Source organism: Macrobrachium nipponense, chromosome 35 (assembly GCF_015104395.2).
Source record: "Macrobrachium nipponense isolate FS-2020 chromosome 35, ASM1510439v2, whole genome shotgun sequence".
In the NCBI taxonomy this organism is placed as follows: domain Eukaryota; kingdom Metazoa; phylum Arthropoda; class Malacostraca; order Decapoda; family Palaemonidae; genus Macrobrachium; species Macrobrachium nipponense.
The window spans coordinates 13239099-13261892 of NC_061096.1; the positions used below are offsets into that span (position 1 = coordinate 13239099).

Genomic DNA, 22794 nt, shown 5'->3' on the forward strand with positions numbered 1-22794 from the left:
TTATTCAGTGACAACATGGAATTTTAACCATCTCTCCCTCCAGTTGGTTTGACAAACATGTCAAAGTCATAAAAGAAAATTGTGGAACTTTCTAATGTGATTAATTTAGATGTTGAAACAGAAGAAGTTAAACAATTAGTGGAATATCTCAAGGAAGAGCTAACTATTAATGTTCTAAGTGAAGCAGAACTTGGAAGAGCAAGAAGAAAGTTTTGAAGATATACAAAAGTAGTTCACTGCAAAGGGGTTAGCTACTCAAGAGTCCTCCCCCTCTCACATCCACCCCATCTCTTCTGCCTCTGATGGATAACTCATATAATTAAATTTATGAGCAGTTAAATTTGCAAACAGAATGAAAACACAATATTTTGGGTGAAATATTAGAAATTATTTAAGTCGTGTTAGAATACTATTTTAAGTAATTTAATTAAATAAGTACGTAAATTATTGTGCTTTATGTATAAATAAATTAGTGTTTTATGTAAAGTCAATGTTTAATCCGATTCCACAAGCTAACCTGCATGCGTTAGAGTAAACTATGTACTGACTGTGCACCCTGCCCTCTCTCTAAAAAGTGCAGAACAATGAAAGGCACCAATAGGATGGAAACTAGGTAATGTGGCCCCATTATACAAAAAAGGTACAAGAACTAGGAAATTATTGATTAATCTGTCTAACGTCAGTCCCTTGTAAGATTTTTGAATCTATAATTGCAAATAAAATTGTGGATCACATTGATAAAAACTACTTGTTATTAAATAGCAATATGGTTTCAGACAAAACAGATTCTGCCTATAAAAGCTCTTGGAATTTTTGTGTAACATGCATGGTATTTACAACTGTAGTAGAGCAATAGGTATTCTCTACTTAAGATTTCCAAAAGGCCTTTAACAAAGTCCCACACAAGAAACTGATGTCAAAAGTTAGAGGTTCAGGAATTGTATGAGAAATAGCAGAATAGATCAAAGAATGGCTAACTAATAGAAAACAGAGTAGTAATAAATGGTGAAGAATCAGAATGGGCAGATGTGATAAGAGGAGTTCCTCAGGGTTCTATCCTTGGCCCGCTCTTGTTTTTTATTTATATTAATGACATTGTTGTAGGCTTAACTAGCAGGATAGCCAGATTTGCAGATGATACACACCAACTACCAGTTCAGTATAGTGTACTTAAAATATCACTTAAGGGCAGCTCCTCACTTATAGACCAATTCTCTTACCAATCCAGTTGTAGGAATGGATGTCACTCACTAAGTATAATGAGTATGTATCTGTATGAGGCAATCCATGAGTCACTGTACCATACAGTTGAATCCATACTGAATCAAGTTTCATAATCTCTACCTGGCTCAGTTTGTCTAAATACTATTTTTCCCTTCCTCAATGTAAGGTATATTACTAGCACTAGATTTGGATGCAACTAATTCTGCAATTTCCTTTCCCCCCCTACTTCTTCCAGCATGCCTCAGTTCACTTGAGGATTTGTAGTCTGTTACCTGAACTATCAAATAAGGTAAAACTAAAAAATCCAATGCTTGGCAGACTATTAAGACATTTGCTGCCTTTTACTTAAAACCTTCAAATAAATAAGGCTTAAAAGTCCTTAATGTTTGGAAAATCAGACACAGCATTTACAGTCTGTTACTGGAACCCTCAAATAAGATTTAAAAGTCCTTAATGTTTCAAGAGATCACTTTGAGGAATTTTTCAAAGCAAGGAACATGTAGTGGTTTCACACAACTGGATTTCTGCTTATTCATAATTTAAAAACACTAATGTGAAACTCACTTTACATTTATCTGATTACTGAACCATCAAATCAAACTATATTACGTAATTTAATTTTCCACCAACATTTCCAAGAGCAAAATTGTACAAATTCACACGAGAATCCAATAGTACCTTGGCAACATAAATTTAGCTGTTATCTAAGTTTTCTAAAAAAAATACAAAGGGAGAAAATTTTTAAGAGGTATGGGGCAAGGAAAATTCAACAAATGTGCAAGTTAATGCTTCTGGGCTAGGCTAGGCAAGGTTGTTGGATTAGAAAACATCCTTCTCAGCTTGACAATAATCTAGTATTTAAGAAGGTAAATAGTCCTCATGTGATAATCATGATGGGAGAGGGTGCCCATTCAAATCTAACAACCTAAACCACAATGTGTCCTGGTTTGCTCTGAAGCTTGCTACACAAGAACTTTATACATTTTTACAAGGTCTCTCATTCCTTATACAACTGAACATCAATAAAGAATACATATAAATATCCATAAATATTTCTGATTTTATGAAATTGCAATAGTAATTATTTGCTGAGAATGTCTACATGTTGAAACATGATAAAAATTTAAGTACAGTAACATCCTTTGAGACTTATGAAATATGCAGCACATACTAATTTCAACTGTATGCATATATAATGTATAGAAAAAATGTAATAATACCCATTAAACTGTCTATAAGCCAATAATGCTCATTCTCCAATGGGTCACAAAATATCAAGGTTATATCATTACACAGAGATTAATATAAAAGAGAAAAATATTAATGTATAACAAGCAATCAATGCTGTGATCAAACACACCAGACAAAAACATTTCCCTCTAATGTCTTAAGATTCCTGCATGTGGGAAAACAAAAGAATTAGAAAAACAAGGATATCCTCAGTTGAAACTGATCCTATTCATTGACTACCAAAGGAAAATAAAACAGTATTTAAACAATTAGCCTTGTCATAGAGAATTCCTTCACCATTAACTGTAAGTCAATGATACTTACTTAAAAGATGTAGTCTCCCCAGTTTTTTCTAAGGTGAAGATTGCATAACAATATCCATCTGTAATGCATTCTTTAGTAGGGCAGTCTGAGCATACGCACCTCAAAGGCCCTTCCTTTTTTGGTGACTTGAGTGGAATAACCCCTGTAAAAGATTAAAAAAGATATTACACAACCAAACCAATTACAACAAATTGAGTTAAATTCTGTAAATATGTTGATTTAAAGAAAATGTATCCAGAAGACAGAAAAAAGAAAGGCCTTCAAAGAAAACTAAGTGATATGCATATGTTTCATCCTTAAAGAAAGGTTAGTACTAAACTTGACAAAATGCAACACATGAAGGAAAGTGTGTCTAGTACTTTTGCTTTGAAATCATAAAATTCTAATTAAAAGAAAGTGGTTTTCAGATGGATTACTGACTCCTCTTACTTTTGGCTCAAGTCTAGCTCGTTGAGCATCATTCCTGTTCTATTTATTAACAACTGAAGCTCTGTTATATTGGTAAAAGAAGCATTCTTCAGATTTAGCATGATGGGCTGGGCCACAATTGATACATTTTGGGAGGTTACAATTCCAATTAGTGCTATGGTTTTCTGATGTGCAGACTGCACATATTGCTTTATTAAGGCATTTTTTGTATGTGTCCATACTCTACGCATTGTGTACATTGGATGAACTTTTATTTTGCCTAAAAATTTTGATTTTAAATGGGAGGTCTTGGTCTGTAAATTTTATTTTGGCAATGTTAATATTTTTATTCTTGTCTTTCCTACTTGGAATTGTGTATATTTCTAGATCATGTATATTGTTATATCTTATTTTAAGAAGTCTAGTAACAGATTTATGAAGGACATTCTTCTTGTTCATTGTTGGGTAGAATGACTGTACCTTGTACGTAATTCAGTGTTTCGTGGCTTGTAATTGTTATTTTTTTATAAATTATTTCAGTTATATTTAAAAAGGCTACTTGTTGGTTACTTGAATTAACCACTCATTATCTTTGATGTGTCTACATTCCATGTCTTGTGCTGGATATGTGGTGAGTAATTTGTTTTCTAGTGTAGCTGTCGGAATTTTGTTTTCTTTTTTTAGGACTTGAAATCTTGACCAGTTATCTGGTCCAGAGGTAATCAAAATGTACCAATAAGGGATTAATTCAGTAATTTTTGTTTCTTTTCAGTCCTTGTTTTATGTATGTTGCCTGTGTATTAGAATTGTATTTTTCTGTATTGTGGCTAACTGTTAAATTGATAGGGGATTGTGAGGACTACTTGTCACTAATTTAGAATTATTGTTCATTATGTATGGTTCTACTGTTATAATACTGGAGTCTACCAATTGTTTTTACTAGTTTCTTTTTGAATTTCAATGCAACCTAATGGGTACTCTGGATTTGATACTTTTTTTTGAACAGGGTGTGTCTTTGTAGCATTTAGTACGTACATTGTTTAAAGCAGTACTAAAGAGATTCATGAGTGACGTTCCAGTAGTCATCAAATGTGCCGGTATATTTCCATCATGGGGCCCATGGGTACTTAAATCTTTACGTCAACCTTCCATAAGACAGGAAAAAAAAATCTTTAAATCTTGAAAAAATATCATCGGCTTTTTACGAAGTTCAATCTTCCACTGATGGCTCCAGTGGGAACTAAGTCCCAAATGTCTGTGTCCCTACCCTATCCCAAAAGGGAATGGCATAACATGATTAGTATAGCCCAAGTGTAAGTAAAACCAGCTGGCTATGAGTGAAGGTATTATAATAATACAGTCATACCCATCCTAATCACCTTATGGGCAAACTGGACAAAATGCTGCAAGTCCTATTCCTAGAACTAGAACCCCCTGGAATCTGTAGTCCAGCTTCACAGAATAGTTCCACCTGAAAAAACGGGTCCAACCATTGTCAGGTTGACAGTAGTTCTGCCACAGTTACCACTAATTAGCTTCAGATTTAACTCCACTTCAAGCCACGATATATTTTCCTATTTATCAGATTTTTAAAATTTTTACATAGGTGGAAAAATCCAAAAGTTGAGGGGAGTACAGCTTGGGGCCTCCATTCATTATTACTGAACAGCAATTCCTTTTCATGGGAGCCGAGTGAGACTGAGGGGCTGGAAAGAGGCAAATAAGTGTACATATTTCCAGTATTTTTCTAAGAGATATATCCACAATTTCATGGTTTTTTAAATTAATTTCATCATAAAATGCACTTTTTGTGATAAAACTATTAAAAAAAAACAGGTACTGTATGTAAACATATTTACTGGGTTTTCTCAAGTCTTACCAAACAATATAGGCAGCTTTAAGCCTTTTTTATAGGGGTTTCAACTATTCACGGGTTTATTTTATAAAATACATTTTTTAGGTACGTACCCTCTGTCATTTTGATGCTGCACCAAGTAGCTGCTGGTAAAGCAAATGACAGAGGTTAAAATTCACCTAAAAATAATTTTATATTAATTTTTTTTTTTGGGGGGGGTGTTTGTTTTATTCAACCACACCACTCACATAGCCCAAATAAAAATTCAAGTTGGAGGATCAAACTGCTGATTGTCTTGCCATGATGAATAAGGAATTAAGGATTCAAGAATAGGTTAAAAAATGGGATTTTGACGTAAGGAAAAATCTATTTCTGGGCGATTGGCTCGTGTCGCCAGCGAAATATCCTTTAATCTATTATTTCTAGGGTAAATGTACTAAACACATACAGATAATAAATAAAGAAAAAGGTCAGTATAACTGACTCGCTCACCCTCCCAGAGAGTGTCGGTATGAACACTATGGCGAGTGAGACCACTACCACGAGCCAAATGCCAATAGAATCCTCCCACTACAAAATCCCCCAAGAGGGGAGCCGACCCACAGAGTGGGCAGCACCTACTACTACTACTCCATCCCATGCTGCCGACTGCTGCGCCTCTGGTGGCCATCCTGAAGTTAGCAGACAATCTTGGCGATGGGATGGGTAGGGCGGGATTTCGCTGGCGACACGAGCCAATCGCCCGCCCAGAAATAGATTTTTCCTTACGTCAAAATCCCTTTTCTGGGCTCAGCTCGTGTCGCTGCGCGAAATCGTACCAGAGAAATAGACAAGATTGTAAAGTAATTCAACAAAATATAAAGGGTCTCAAAGAAAAGATAAAATAAAATAAAACAATATAATTGCTAATAAAGATACATGTACACAGTGATACAAATAGAAATATTACTTAATTATACTTAATGCTAATAATATTTCTTAACTTAAGGTAATATACATATATACAGGAGAAATATCATATATGTACAACAATGGTATCTGTGTAAAGCTTATGTATCAAAACAATGTAAAGCAATTAATATACAAGTTGAATAAAACAAACTCAACAATAATAAAATATAAAAGAATGTATATGACTTAATATACAAACCCGTAACCATTATGATAAGATGTATCTCCTAGCATAAAAATAAGGAGATGACATCCACGAGATCAGTAATCATCACAAATGTGAGTGTCCCTAGCAAAAAAATAAGGGACACCCACTATATTATCATCAAAGCAGCTAAGACACAAGGTGATCGTAAATGAACAAGGCAGGAATAGACGAACTGTTGGGTGAGGCAGGTAGAAAGGAGGACTGAATCTTCTACTAAGGATTAGTCAGAGTCAGGGGAAACTATGTTACCCGCTGCAAACTGCTGAAAATTTTAGGGCTTCCAAGGACTTTAAGTAATGACGTTTGAACACTGTCGGTGATTTCCATCCAGTATACTTTTTCAACTCATCGAAGTTCATATGTTGGAAATAGTTAACTGAGGTGGCTACTGCCCTGACATCATGTGCTTTTGGGAAAGAGTCAGGATTGGCTTGTTTAATGAAGTACAGGATTTGTTGCCTGATGCCTTTAATAGATAAAGTACCACCTTTTTCTCTCCTAAAGAGAGGACCCGATGAGGATGAGGAGGTCCTAGATAGAAAGGCTCGTAACGTTGAAACTGGGCAAAGAGATATATCTTGTGGAAGGGGTAGTACCTTCCATGTTCCCAACCTCATCAAAGGATCTTCATTCTTAGCTAAAAAGCTACGTTCCGGTGAAAGTAGCACTTCCCCTGTGGGAAGGAACTGAATATGATCCGGATCTCTGGATAAAGCCGACAGTTCTGAAATTCTAGCTCCTGAGGCTAAGCTTAATAAAAATAGGGTTTTTCTTAACAGCATTATAAATGAGCATGTGTCATTATTGGTTTCTGAAGCCAGCTTTAGAACATCGTTTAAGAACCATGATACTGACGTAGGCCTTACAGAAGGTCTAAGTCTAGCACAGGCCTTGGGAATAGACGAGAAGTAGGAATCTGTCAAGTCTATGTTGAATCCAAATTGAAAAATCTTTTTCAAGGCTGACTTGTTTGTCGTAATTGTGCTAGCTGCTAAGCCTTTTTCAAATAAGGATCTGAAAAAGGATATAGCTGAATTGATTGTCATGATCTTAATATCTGATTCTTTCAGGAAGGTTGCTAACTTTTTGACAGCAGCATCATACTGTCTCAAAGTTGAATCTCTCTTATCTGATTCCAAGAAGAGAATATTCTGAGGGTCAATATTCGCATCTCTTTTCGCTGCAAACTTCATGAAATCCATAAAGTTAGGGTTTTGAGAATCCCTGAGGAAGCGAACACAGTCTTCGTTTGTACTGACTGGGAGAGCTTGGGATTGGGGATCCGAAGAGGGCGGAGACCCAGTTCCAGGATGAGAGGGTACCAATTGCTCTTCGGCCAGTCTGGGGCTACTAGAGCCACTTGACCCTTGAATGTCCTGAGTTTGTTTAACACTTTCATGAGAAGATTCACTGGAGGAAAGACATAAATCTTCTCCCAGTTGTTCCAATCTAGAGCCAGGGCGTCCGTGGCATAGACCAGAGGGTCCAGGTTGGGGGCCACATAACACGGGAGTTTGTGGTTCGCTTGGGATGCGAAGAGATCTACCTGTAGACCTGGAACTCTCTGAAGAATCCATTGGAACGAACTGTTGTCCAGTGACCATTCCGACTCTAGAGGTACTGATCGGGATAGGGCATCTGCTATGACGTTTCTCACTCCAGCTATATGGGTGGAGGAGAGATGCCAACTGAACTTGTCCGCCAGGGAGAATATGGCTACCATGACATGGTTTAGATGACGTGACTTGGAGCCTCCTCTGTTTATGCAATGTACTACCACTGCGCTGTCCAGGACTAGCTTTATGTGGGAGTACTTTGGCGGACGTAACCTTTTTAGAGTCAAGAACAGTGCCATCGCTTCCAGTACGTTTATATGGAACTGACGGAACTGAGGTGACCACGTTCCCTGAACCTTTTTGAACTGGGAATATCCTCCCCAACCGCTTAATGACGCGTCTGTGTGGATAGTGATCCCTGGAGGAGGAAACTGAAGGGGCACTGACACCGATAGGTTCTTGACTTTCGCCCACGGCCGAAGTCGATTCTTTAGAATCAGAGGGACTGAGGACAATTTGTCCCTGGACCTGATATTTGCCCGTGAGCGCCAAATTCTGGTTAGGTCTTTCAGTTTGGCTTTCATTAGGATGTTCGTCACTGATGCAAACTGGAGAGAACCCAGGATCCTTTCCTGAGATCTTCTTGAAGCCAGTTTGTGACTTAGAAATTGCTTGACTGACTTTGCTATTTCCTTCCTTTTGGACGATGGAATCGACAGAGTATGGGAGGATAGATTCCATTGAATGCCTAGCCACTGAAAGTTTGACTCTGGAGTGAGTCTTGATTTGGTCCTGTTTATCTTGAAGCCTAGATATTTCAGGAACTGAATCACTTTCAGTGTTGCTTTGTTGCATTCCTCGACTGTTGAAGCCCAGATCAACCAATCGTCGAGATACGCTACTACCATAACCCCTTGCGATCTGAGTTGTTGAACAACTACTTCCGCCAGCTTCGTAAACACTCTGGGTGCTACGTTGAGCCCGAAAGGAACTACCTTGAAGGAGAATGTCTGGTCGCCTAGATAGGGACGGAAGTGTCTTGCAATAGGGATATGATAGTAAGCGTCTGTAAGATCGATAGAGGTGGTGACGGCCCCACGGGGAAGTAAGGTCCGCACCTGCGAGATCGTGAGCATCTTGAACTTGTCGCAGCGAATGGCTAAGTTTAAGCGGGACAAGTCTAAGATTACTCTTCTTTTTTGTGAGCCTTTCTTTGGCACGCTGAACAAGCGACCTTGAAATTTTAATCTTTTGACTCTCGCTATAGCTCCTTTCTGAAGGAGATCCTCCGCATACTCCGTCAGTTCTTTGGAAGGAAGTTGACGGAAAGGCCTGAATGGAGGTGGGTTCGTCAACCAGCTCCAACCCAGGCCTTTGACACAATGCTCTGAGCCCACTTGCTGAAGTTCCACCGGTGGCGAAAGTGAAACAGCCTCCCTCCTACCTGAAGTTCTTCATTGGATCTGGTAACCTCCTCGGCCTCCTCTGAAGTGTTTCCCCTATTAAAGGGACCTCCCGATCCTCTCCCACGAAAGGAACGTTTACCTCTGCCTCCCTTACCCGAGCGGTCATACTTCTGTGAAGATTGACTCTCGAAGGTTTGATTGTAAGCTGGAGAGATGGCATAAGAGGTGGAGGGCTGAGGCTGAGGGGAGATCACGTAAATTGGCTGTGATTGAGCCTTTGAAGTGGAGGGTTGGGCTGTTTGCACTAAGGGAACCGCCGGAACTTGCTGAGAAAAGCGTGGCTGCTTTTTTCTGGTAGGGCTGGAAACGCCTGGGTTTCCTTTGCCCTTTACCTCTAGCTGCGAGATCTTGCCTCCTCCTAGCCGTAAGGCCCCAACGGTCCTTAAGGCTCTGGTTCAACCTTGTAGCCTCTGACTGGACTTCCTTCACCATCGCTTCTGGGAAGAGATCTGCTCCCCAGATGCTTGACGAGAGTAACCTATTCGGCTCGTGCCGAATGGTTGCTTCTTGTAGGACATGCTTCCTACAATTCGTTCTAGCAGTGGCAAACTCAAACATATCTGACTGTACCGTTTGAGTCAGGGATTTGGTCATAAGTTTGAAAAGCGGCTCTGAACCATAGGCTATGGTGGCCACCTCGGACATAGCCATAGAATTAATCGATCTGGCTAATCGCGATTTAGCGTCAAATTCAGCTGAATAAGGCTATCTGGAAGCCTGGGTAGCTTTTCACCAAACTGCTCCATAGCACAGTCCGGTTTGAATTTGCCAGCTGAGAAGGTGTTCGGTAAGTCTTCCATAATTCTCCGGCTGAAGGAAGTAACGGAGATGTAGGATCTGCTTCCTTCAGTTGAGGCATGGGGTCCCCCTTCTGGGCCGCTGGAATGGTAGATGTCGCGATCTTAGTCAGGAAAGGGAGCGGGGTACTCTCATCCATCGTGAAGATCGTAAAGGGACTCTTGAAGGGTTGGATTTTCGTATTAGAACAATCCATGTCCTCTAAAACACCTGAGCCATTCTCTCTGAGCCTGGTCACGTGAATAGAGGACCGTCTCCTTTGGTACCCTATCATCTCGAATCATGGCTGAGGCGGTGAGCCTTGCGTAGCCGATGAACGGAGGCTGAAGGTCTTCCGGTAGAACTCGAAGTCCTCTATCCTTCGAGTTCCAAATTCCGGTATAGAAATGAGTCCGTCCTGGAAGGGGGCGTATGACGCTACTCTCCACGGGTTGTTCATCGAGAACGGAGGTAGCGAGTCATACGGGGGAAGCTGGGCTCCACCTGCATTGGAAGGTGGAGGGGAGAGGCTAGAGGAGCTTGGCTCAGTCCGGCTATAATGGAGTCTTGAGAAGTAATCCTATCCGACAACCGAGAGATCATTTGTTCCATGCTACTCTTTAGAGACCCAACCAGGTCGCCCACCTGTTGTAACAGGCCAGCATTGGAGTCCAAAGCCGAGCTGCTGCGGAGGTGGAGGGGTAGCTCTGAATTGGGACCAAGGGTAGCGGAACTGACGACTCAGCCGGAGTGTGAGATCTCTCTCTGGAGGATTTACTCCTCGAGGACTTAGAGCCGGACCCAAAGAAAGCTTTAGATCTGTCTGCTCCGGGATTCCTAGCCGGAGACTTACGAGAGGAGGATGAGGCCGAAGACGTCTTCTTAGACAACGACGACGTCTTTGTCAAGGATTTCACTGCTTGACCCTTGACCTTGGGTCTAACCGAAGCGTCAGGAGGAGTATACAATTCATCACCTGTAAAGCCTTGGAAGGATGGAGAGGTTGCAGGAGTAGAAGAAACAGTTACGCCCAAGGGTATCCCTTGGGTGTCCACCTTACCTACCTCGACCAACAGGTCGTCTACACCTACCATAGGTTCTACATTAATATCCAACGTCGCGACTTCCGAGGAGATATCCTGGCCTTGGTCAGTCAATGAGGCAGCCAGCTGTTGCTGGATGAAGGCGATAGTCGGGGCAGCCTCTGCTGGGTCGACGTATCCTGTCGCCTTGCCTCCGGGGAAGATTAGTACCGCCAACCTTTTCTCCAGGATGTAGGGCATACCCTTGGCGGCGTTCTTCCCGAAACCGCCGACCCAGGCCCGCAGGGTTGCCAGTGCGGTATCCCTCACTGCCGGCGCCTGGAAGAGAGGGTATCAATTAGATTTAAGAATAACTTAAAACTAAAGATAACTTAAAGTATAACTTAAACTTATAGGGCTATAAGGCCCTTTGAATTTCCTTAAGTTAGAATAATTGATGCAAACTTAAGCACTAAAACAGATGCGGACCAGCTACTTACCCCGATGGAAATACTTGACCCCGTCTAAAAGCTGGGCTCACCAGATCGTCAACATTATGGTACACGTCTCATGGTACCAGACCTGGATGTCCCCGTGCGGAGTCGCGCATGAGCATGGGACCGGCAAACTTCATGTCCACACGGGTCCTGAAGTGTGGCGGCGCATCCCGGATGCTCACAGTTGGTGTCTGTAAGTGGAAAGACACATGAGTATCTTAAAGAATATCACTTACAGGCTAAAGGACAGAAGAACTCCGTTGCATGCCGGAGCTCGGAAAAAATTCGGGCATAGCCCCTCCCTTACTAGCCTGAATAGGCTATAACCCCGGAGGTATCCGGTGAAAAGAAGGGAGGGGGAATGGTTTAAGGTACTTAAAGTAAACTTAACATCTTAAACCTAAAAGCTCGAACGTACCGGACTAAGTCCAGTGCGTGGCGGAGTGATAACTCAGTGAAACGGAGAGGTTAGACGAGACCGACTGTATGTTCCGGTCCACCCCGTGGGGTAGACTTAGCATGTTTCCGCTAGATGCCAGGCCTCCGGTGGTAAAGGAGCCCTAGTAAGGTGGGAAAGAGCGGGGGCATACAGACTCGGGCTAGTAACGGAGCGACGAAGTAGTAATGGAGAGGGGGAAAGGCCAGTCCCCCCTCACCTTACCATCCGACCGGACCGAGAGCCGGAGAGGTCGAGTCCAGTCTGGGTCTGTCCGTCCCTCTACCCCCTCCGCCTGGGGGGAGAGAGGGAGGCAGGCTCGGGTATGCGGAGCGAGGCATGGGCAGGCCTAGCACCCCCCCGACTCTATGGGAAGAGCGGGAGGGGGGAAAGGTGACTGGACAGGCGTCTGGCTGCCTCGTGATCACATAGTGACCACGGGGCGATAAGAACAACAACTAAGCCTAAAACAAAAACCAACTGATCAGCGAGATGCTATCGGGAAGCAACGAGCTGACCAGCGGTAACATAAAGGCACAATAGGCCGTGACCTAGGCTAAGCGAGCCAGACGCCTAACTAACCTAAGAAAATCACATAGATAATAAAATGAATAATAAAATGAAAGAAAGAAAACAAATAGTGGGAGAAAAAATCCAGGAGTGTACGACTAACCCGAAGGCAAGTCTACCACTCAAAGCTAGCCGATGCCGATACTAAGAGCCGTGGCTAGGGTCTGGATGGAAAGCCTACATAAGGTAAAAGACATGCATGCATGACAAAACCGTGTAGACCTAACTCTAAACAAAGCGGATAATATAGAGCGCACAAAGACAGGGATGCTCTGGTATGGGAGACCCAGAACGGACCCATCACGAGGCAGAACCATGCTGCCATGCTTCCGACCTAGAGATCGTATTTATACCTAAAACACGGCAAATACGTGCTCAGGGCCGGAAAAAACCAAATAGCAATAAACACTGAGTACTTAAACTTAGCTGCTGCGATGGCTGCACGCTCCATTGTAATAAAATCCAAACGAAAGGGCACAAAACACAGAGAAGAAAATGGCACGTGTGTATCGTGTGCGCTAACTGAAAAGGATGTCCACCAGAGGCGCAGCAGTCGGCAGCATGGGATGGAGTAGTAGTAGTAGGTGCTGCCCACTCTGTGGGTCGGCTCCCCTCTTGGGGGATTTTGTAGTGGGAGGATTCTATTGGCATTTGGCTCGTGGTAGTGGTCTCACTCGCCATAGTGTTCATACCGACACTCTCTGGGAGGGTGAGCGAGGTCAGTTATACTGACCTTTTTCTTTATTTATTTATTCTCTGGTATGTGTTAGTACATTTACCCTAGAAATAATAGATTAAAGGATATTTCGCGCAGCGACACGAGCTGAGCCCAGAAATGATATTGTAATGATACAATAAAGTTTGTTCATACTTACCTGGCAGATATATATAGTACAGTGGACCCCCCGTATTCGTGTACTCACACATTCGCGGATTTCTCGAGAACGTTTCCCTGCATTATTCGCGGAAAATTCGCGCATTCGCGGTATTTTACTATGAGAAATATCCACAAATTCCTGGTTTTTGTTATCAATTTCATCATAAAATGCACTTTTTGTGATAAAACTATTTAAAAAACCAAGTATGAAAATTGAGTGGTTTTTCTTAAGTTTTAACTAACAAAATAGGCTGTTTTTAGCGTTTTTATAGGGGTTCCAAACATTCGCGATTCTAACTATTCGCGGGGGGGGGGGGGGGGGGGGGGGGGGGCGGGGGGGGGGGGGGGGGGGGGGGGGGGGGGGGGGGGGGTGGGGGGGGGGGGGGGGGGGGGGGGGGGTGGGGGGGGGGGGGGGGGGGGGGGGGGGGGGGGGGGGGGGGGGGGGGGTCGTCTGGTACGCATCCCCCGTGAATATGGGGGGACCACTGTATAGCTGTATTTTCCGAAGTCCGACAGAATTTAAAAAAACTTACAACACACGTAGTGGGAGTCAGGTGGTTAGTACCCATTCCCGCCGCTGGGAGGCGGGTATCAGGAACCATTCCCATTTTCTATTCATATTTTTATTTCCACAGTCTCCTGAGGGGAGGTGGGTGGGTACTTAGAATATATATATCTGCCAGGTAAGTATGAACAAACTTTATTATATCATTACAATATCATTTTGTTCATGAAACTTACCTGTCAATATATATATATAGCTGAATCCCACCTTTGGTGGTGGGAAGAGACAGAATAGAATTTTAGGAAACATGCATGCAGATGATTGATATCTTGGTTCCTTACCTGTTGATATCTTGGTTCCTTACCTGTTAGCATAGCTAACAGGTAAGGAAGGTAGTGACCTATATAGCTGGTGCGCTCCAGATGATCTGTCAATGGGGGCGTGACCACGATGTGACTAGATCATTGACCATACCATGAGGGCAACGAAGTAATAAAAACACCACCTGGCCTAGTCTACCAAAGGTTAGTCCCACTAAACTAGGCTAAAAGAAAGGAGATCCGCCTCAGGCGGTCGACCCTACAACCATAAACACACAACCCTAAAAAACTCACCTAACCACTAAAGGATAGGATGAGTGCTACCTCCTGCCCCCAAAACAGTGTCTGCGGCGACGTATGGTCCAAGCAAATAGCAGTGTTCGTATGTTGCTCTCACCTCCCGCAGGTAGTGTGAAGCGAACACAGAGTTGCTCCGCCAAAAGGTGGCACTCAAAATGTCACTGAGTGCCATATTTTTGTGAAAAGCTACCGAGGTCGAAACAGCCCTCACCTCGTGGGCGTTCACTTTTAAAAGCTTCATATCATTCTCACTGCACGCGGAATGAGCTTCTTTAATGGTGTCTCTCAAGAAGAACGCTAGCGTGTTCTTTGACATGGGAAGATCTGGCTTCTTGACAGAGCACCACGAGTTACCAGAAGGTCCTCTACATTCCTTCGTCTTTTCTAAGTAGAATTTGAGACCCCTGACAGGGCACAGGACTCTCTCTGGTTCTCGACCCACAATTTCTGCCAAACCCTTGATTTTGAATGTCTTAGGCCAAGGGTTGGAAGGGTTTTCGTTCTTTGCCAAGAACGTCGGGCTCAAAGAACAAACGGCATTGTGGTTCTTAAACCCAATATGCTTGCTTATAGCCTGGATCTCGCTAACCCTCTTCGCCGTCGCCAGAGCAGTTAGGAAAAGTGTTTTTCTCGTCAGGTTTCTAAGCGGAGCCGTGTGAAGCAGTTCGAAATGGCTGGACATAAGGAACTTAAGAACTATGTCTAAGTTCCAAGATGGTACTTTCGGTTGAGGTACCTTCGTAGTCTCAAAAGACCTTAGGAGATCATGAAGGTCTCTGTTATTGGCCAAATCCAGCCCTCTATGCCGAAAGACTACCGACAGCACACTCCTGTAGCCCTTTATCGTCGGCACTGCTAACTTCACTTCCTTCCTCAAGTAAAGAAGGAAGTCCGCTATCTGGCTCACAGAGGTTGAGGTGGAGGAAATGCCCTTCTTTCTGCACCAACTTATGAAAACAGCCCACTTGGATTGGTACACTGCAAGAGAGGAAGGTCTCCTTGCAGTTGCGATCGCTCTTGCCACAGGTCTTGAAAAACCTCTCGCTCTGGCCAACTTCTGGATAGTCTGAACGCAGTCAGACTCAGAGCGGGGAGGTTTTTGTGGTACCTCTCAAAGTGGGGCTGTTTGAGTAGATCTATCCTTGAGGGCATAGTCCTCGGAAAGTCTACCACGAAGGACATGACCTCTGTGAACCAGTCGGTCGCCGGCCAGAAGGGGGCGATTAGTGTCATCCTCGCTCCTTCTGATGCCGCAAATTTTCTCATTACTTCCCCTAGGAACTTGAACGGGGGAGAGGCGTACAGGTCTAGTCCCGTCCAGTCCCAGAGAAGGGCGTCTACTGCCACTGCTCCTGGGTCTAGAACCGGTGAGCAGTACAGTGGAAGTCTCTTTGTTCTCGAAGTTGCGAAGATGTCCACGAGAGGACATCCCCACAACTTCCACAGCCTCTGGCATACATCCTGATGAAGGGTCCATTCTGTTGGCAGCAGTTGACTGAGGAGGTCTGCATGTACGTTTTCTACTCCTGAGACGAACCTCGTCAGGATAGTGACGTCATGTGCCCTCGCCCACAACAGGATTTCCTTTGCAAGGTAGAACAGGGACTGAGAGTGGGTTCCTCCCTGTTTCTTGAGGTATGCCAGAGCTGTGGTGTTGTTCGAGTTGATCTGCACAATCTTGTGGGAGACTTCGTCCTGAAAGAACTGGAGCGCAAGATGAACTGCTGCCAGTTCCTTGAGGTTTATTGCCAGGACACCTGTTCCCCTCTCCAGGTGCCTGACACTTCCTTCCCCCCTAGTGTCACTCCCCCACCCCGTGGAAGACGCGTCGGAGAACAACACTAGGTCAGGGCTCTGAAGCTTGAGGGAAACTCCCTCTGCAAGCTTCAATGGATCTGACCACTATTTTAGGTGTTTTTTCACCTCTTCTGATAACATCAAGACAACTTCCAGGTCGTTCTCGTGCTTCCAGTTGTTCGACAGGAAGAACTGAAGAGGTCTGAGGTACAACCTCCCTAGGGAAACAAACTTCTCCAGTGAGGAAATGGTCCCCAGCAGACTCATCCATTCCCTCACCGAGCATGATTCTTTCCCCAGAAAGGCTGACAATTTGCTTAGGCATTGTTGTTGCCGCCCCTGGGACGGAAAAGCCCGAAAAGCCACTGAGTCCATCTGAATCCCCAGATAGACAATGGACTGTGAAGGGGTCAGATGTGACTTTTCGAAGTTTACCAGAAGTCCCAGGGACTTCGTTAAAGACAAAGTCGTGTGAAGGTCCTCCAGACACCGGGCTTTCGAGGAGGCTCGAATGAGCCAGTCGTCCAGGTAGAGAGAGATCCTGACTTTCGCAAGATGAAGCCACCTCGCAATGTTCTTCATCAAAAAGGTGAAGACCATCGGTGCCGTGTTCAGTCCGAAACAGAGTGCCCTGAATTGAAAAACCTTCCCCTTCAGGACAAACCGCAGGTACTTCCTTGACTGGGGATGGATGGGGACGTGAAAATATGCATCCTGGAGATTTAGTGACACCATCCAATCCCCCGGTCTTAAAGCCCCAAGCACTGACTGAGGCGTCTCCATCTTGAACCTCTGCTTGATGACAAAAGAGGTTTAGGTTGCTGACATCTAGGACCGGTCGCCATCCTCCCGACTGCTTTGGCACCAGGAACAGTCGATTGTAAAACCCCGGGGATTCCAGGTTGAAAACCTGTTCTACCACTTCTTTTTCAATCATCTGATCGAGTAGATCGTAAAGAACTTGTTGTTTCTCCCCTCGGTACGAGGGTGACATATCCCTGGGTGTCGTAGACAGCGGGGGTGATTTTAGGAATGGGATCCGGTAACCTTTTTCTAAGATGTCCAGTGACCATTTGTCTGCACCTCTCTCTTTCCAGGCTTGCGCAAACAGCCGAAGCCTGGCTCCTACCGGTGACTGAAGGACTTCTGATTAATTTCTTGCCCTTCGTAAGCGCAGGGGCTCTGCCTCTGGAAGTGCCTCTTCCTCGAGGGCCCGGTCTCAAGGAAGATTCACCTCGAAAGGGCTTCGATTTCTTAGGAATCGAAATTCCCGAAGAAGACGAAGGGCCCGCAGTTCTCCGAGATGATTGGGCGAGGAGATCCTGCGTAGCTTTTTCTTGGAGACTGGTAGCAAGGTCCTTAACCATAGCTTGGGGGAAGAGATGGTCGGAAAGAGGGGCAAAGAGCAACTCTGCCTTTTGCAAGGGAGAGACAGATTTAGCAGTGAAATTGCAAAACAGGGATCTATTCTTTAAGAGTCCTGTGGAAAAATGTACTGCCAGCTCCTCTGAACCATCCCTGACGGCCTTGTCCATACACGACATGACGCTGGACAGCTCCCCAAGGCTAATCGAATCGGGACTCCGAGACTTGGCATCCAGAACTCCAAGACACCAATCTAAGAAGTTAAAGACCTCTAACGTCCAAAAGAGGCCTTTAAGGTGGTAGTCTATCTCCGCTGTCGACCAAGTCACTTTTGATGAAGAAAGGAGGGACCTCCTCGAGGCATCCACAAGACTCGCAAAGTCTCCTTGAGCAGAAGAGGGAAGTTTGAGACCGACGTCCTCTCCCGTCTCATACCACATGCCTGCTTTTCCGCTAAGTCTAGAAGGTGGAAGAGCAAACGAGGTCTTTCCTTGAGCCTTCCTCCTCTCCATCCAGTCGTGGACTTTATGAAAAGCCCTCTTATTCGAAAGGGACTTCTTCATCATCACAAACCCCGAGACTTTGTTGATCTTAGAAGACGAAAGTTGAGAGGGGGGAGAGCGAGGAGCTTCAGGTTGAAAGGTGTCCCCAAACGCAGACTGAAGGAGGCGGGTCAAGACCTGATAGTCTGAAGAGACAGGAGCCAGCGGTTGCTCCTCATCATCAGCCTCTTCTGAAGCCCGCTCACCTCACCTTCCGACACAGGTAAAGTAGGACGAAGTAAAGCCGATACAAGACCCTCAGGTCCAAGTTTCAAACCGGAGCGTTGCTGCGAAGTCAAAGGCACAGCAGACTCCTTAGCAGGTAAAGTCGTGAAGAATCTTGAAGAGAGTCCTCAAACACACGAGGGCGTCGACGAGCATCCACATCCGTGTCCACCCGAGCATCAGCTGGCGCGAGCCTGGCGTCCACTGGCGCACACCTGGCGTCCACTGGCGCACACCTGGCTTCTACTGGCGCGCGATTGGCGTCCACTCGCGCGCCTGGCATCCGCTGGCGCGCGCTTGGCGTCCACTGGCGCACTCCTGGCTGTCACTGGCGCTCGCCTGGCGTCCGACAAAGCATCAAGATCATGTTGAACTTGAACAGAAGCGTCCAAAAAAGCGTCACGCTTTCGACAGGTGTCAAGCTTACGAGCAAGTAACACCGCTTTAAGCGAAGAGCGCGAAACCACATCTTCGCGCCCTCTAGAGAGCCGCGCAAACTCTAGAAGGTGACGATACAGGAGAGAGAGACGAGCGAGGAGACGGAGAGGGAGACTTTCTAGATCTCTTTACGGGCAGCCTGTCATCCTTCCTACGGCGACGTGGTTGCGTCTCTCTCTTAGAAATCACATCCACAAGCTGCTGCTGTAACGAGCGAAGAATCTTCTCGGTAGGAGAAGACTCCCTCTCAGGAGAGGGGCTGATCCTGTGAGAAGGCGAGGGGACGCCTTCTTCCTTCTCACAGGAACTGCCACTGCACGAACTCTGGAGCGACTGGGGCGCTCGAAGGAGTCATCATCCGATGACGCCTTACTCCTCTTCTGCGGCGGGAAGGCTGCGAAGACACTGTCAGGCGAAGATCGTCGATCGGGAGAAATCCCTGGACGTGAAGCGTCCCGTTCACGAACGCTCCTTTTCAATGGCCGTGAATCTGACTGAGAGCTCCACCCCTTACGTGGGGAGGAAGCCTCGGAAGAAGAAAAGCACTCCTTGAGGAGGCGTGCACGCGCACGCTCCTTGGCAGTCTGGGTAGTGTTAACAGAAACTGCCGAAGGCACGTCAAGATAGGTGGGGGTTCCCCGTAACCCTCCTTCGGCTTTCGACATGCCCTCTCCCTGAAACCTGGGAGTCCGGTAGAGGTCCAGGCCTAGAGGCGAAATGGGGCCGATCCGACACAGGGGGCACTGTCACTGCACTTTGCACCTTCATTTTTGCCTTCTAAGGCAAGCACTTTCAATTCTAGATTATGAATCGACTCTAAAATTAAAGCAAGGGCATTACCCTCCACAGACACTGTTTCAGGGCCCGAAGGCGACACTACAGGGTTAGGAGTAGCAACTACAATAGGAGGGTTAGTAGTCGAGAAACATGAATTTCCTGACATTTACCTGAAACGCTCCTGGAGGAAGACCTCCTCAACCTATCACGCTCAAGCTTACGAAGATAGGTTTCATACGCCTTCCACGCAGAATCTGAAAGACATTCACACTCCTTGCAGCGATTCTCATACACACAATCATGCCCCCTACAACTCTTACACAATGTATGCGGGTCTACCGATGCTTTCAGTAGCCTACCTCTACATTCACTTCTAGTACAAAACCTGGCGCTAGCCGAACTAGACCCAGACATCTTAGTTTCAAGAGAAATCAAGCCAAAATCCAATTAATTCCACAAATAACGTGTGCCTAGCCACCGATCCAAAGTCAAGATACCAAAAAAATCAATAAGGATACTCAAGTAGCCAAAGTTTCCTAAATCCAAGACGGAGGTGCTGAAAATGATATTGTTATGATACAATAAAGTTTGTTCATACTTACCTGGCAGATATATATATAGCTGTATTTTCTGAAGTCCGACAGAAATTCAAAAACTTCCGGCACACACAGTGGTCGGCCAGGTGGTTAGTACCCATTCCCGCCGCTGGGAGGCGGGTATCAGGAACCAGTCCCATTTTCTATTCATAATTTTTATTTCCACTGTCCCCTGAGGGGAGGTGGGTGGGTACTTAATTATATATATCTGCCAGGTAAGTATGAACAAACTTTATTGTATCATAACAATATCATTTTTGTTCATGAAAACTTACCTGTTCCAGAATATATATATAGCTGAATCCCACCGTTGGAGGTGGGAAGGGACAGAATAGAATATTTTGGGAAACAAATGCATGCAGATGATTTACATCTTGGTTCCACCTGTTAGCGTGCTGGCTTCGTGGTTATTGCCACGTAAGTCTGCTTGTGCTACTAGAGTTGCCAGCGAGGTAGAGACCTATTATAGCTGGTGCACTCCAGATGGATCTTGTCAACAGGGGCGAGACCACGACGTGACTAGACCATATTGACCATTACCATGAGGGCTAAGAAGTAATATAAATATATATATAAAAACATATACACCACCTGACCAACCTAGCCAAAGTTAAGGTGTGTTAACTAAGGCTTAAGAGTTAAGAAGTCACCGTTGTCGGCGACTCAACTACTAAATTAAGAGCTCTTCCTAACCATTTTCTACAGGATAGGATGAGTGGTACTACTTGCCCCCAAGATTGTGTCTGCAGACACGTATGGCCCTAGCGAGCAGCAGATCTCATATGCCATCTTCACATCTCGCAGGGAGTGTGAATTGAACACAGAGTTGCTTCGCTAAAACATGGTACTCAGGATGTTGCTGAGTGCCATGCTCTGTTGAAATGCTTCCGAGGCCGCGCCCTCACCTCGTGAGCATTCAAATCAAAAGATTTCAAATCTTTGTGCCAACACAATGAAGGAGCTTTTTTGAAAGAACTCCTTAACAATAAAGCCAGGGTGTTCTTCGATATGGGCAATTGTCTGGTCTTTTCGGAACACTGCAGATTGTCCGTACGACTTCGACTTTCTTGAGTTTTATGTAGATAAAACTTGAGAGACCTGACAGGGCACAGGACTCTCTCTGGCTCCTGCCCAATAACTTGTGCCATCCTTGATTCCAAGCTCCTGGCCCAAGAACAAGACGGGTTTCCATTCTTAGGCCACAACGGAAGGCTTAGAGAACGCACCGCCTTGTGTTCTCTAATGCCAAAACTTCTGACGATGGCTGAAAACCTCACTAACCCTCTTTGTCGTATCTAGGGTGGTTAGAAAAGGGCCTTCCTGATCACGTGCAAGAAGTTAACAGGTAGGAGATGTTCGAATGCTTTGACATCAAGAACTTCAGACTATGTCTAAGTTCCATATTGAAAGCTTCGATCTGGACATGCACAGTCAGTCAGTCTGTACTAAAGTCAGGTGACCGACCAGTTGACCAGTCAGACGCATCAAGGACAGCAAGGCTGTACCCTGAAGACCATAAGGCACTATTCTTCGCTGAAGGATGAGTGTCTGGACTGCCTGGGCGATTCAAGCTAAGCAAACCTTGGGGTATGAACGCAACCCAACGTCGTTTAGCGAATCAACTCCTGAGCCACTCCTGACTCGAGCTTCTGGTGCCAGGAGAAAGGAGCGAGGAGCAAAAAGGCGATTCAGTCCCGAAGGACGAATGCCTGACAGTCCAACCTGGTCTCATGTTAAATCGATCATCGGGGGTGTGTAAACGCAACCGACTTCGTCAACAAGAAACTCAAGGCTACTATGTGTCTCCTGATCTCGCACGAGTGTCTGACTCCGAGAAAACAGGTGAGACAAAAAGTAGATGGTGAGCGAGTTTCGAGATTCCACAGAACTCAAAGATCGTGAAGGGCTTTGTTGTTTGACAGAAGCAAATCTCTGAGCCCAAAGGCGTCAACAACATATGTGCGTATTTTTTCTTTAATAGTTGTGACTGCCAGTTATCCCATTCTTCAAACGAGACAGGGAAAGACGGCAATCTTATGCTGTCAACATCTCGATAGTCTGAACGTAGTCAGACTCAGAGCGGAGAGGTTATAGGTACCTTTCGTGTTAAAGTAGACCGACTCTCTCGGAAAAGGTCCTTGGAAGAACGTGACCTCTGTGAATCTAGGATCTTGAAGGCCAACATGGGGCGATTAGCGTCATTTGTCGCTCCCTGTGATGGTATAAATCATCTTATTACACCTTCCTAAGCGTTTGGAAAAAGGGGAAAAGAGACTAAACATCCATCCCTGTTCAATATCATAGCGAAGAGATGTATGAAAGGACGTCCCTAAAGTCTCCATAACTCTCAACATACTTCTAAAGAAAGATTCCACTCGGAAGTCAGTAGTTGCTGCCGTCGATCGAGACGATTCGTACGGACTTTTGCAATCCTGTAACGAACCTCTAGACGATCGTTACATTCTACGTCTGTTGTTATAATAGGCTCTTTCTCGTAAACCCGAACAGGGACCGAGAGAAGATACTTC

At 44.9% G+C, this 22794-nt stretch overlaps 1 protein-coding gene across 8 annotated transcripts in view; it reads right to left on the reverse strand.

The window, feature by feature from the left end:
• The window catches only part of LOC135208431 (TGF-beta receptor type-1-like), a 368373-nt gene that overhangs the window by 277780 nt on the left and 67799 nt on the right, over positions 1 to 22794 (reverse strand). For all 8 annotated transcript variants that reach the window (XM_064240592.1, XM_064240591.1, XM_064240594.1 and 5 more), the window contains exon 3: positions 2779 to 2920. In XM_064240592.1, the coding sequence (XP_064096662.1) occupies positions 2779 to 2920 (142 nt within the window). The remainder of the gene's footprint in view (positions 1 to 2778; positions 2921 to 22794) is intronic.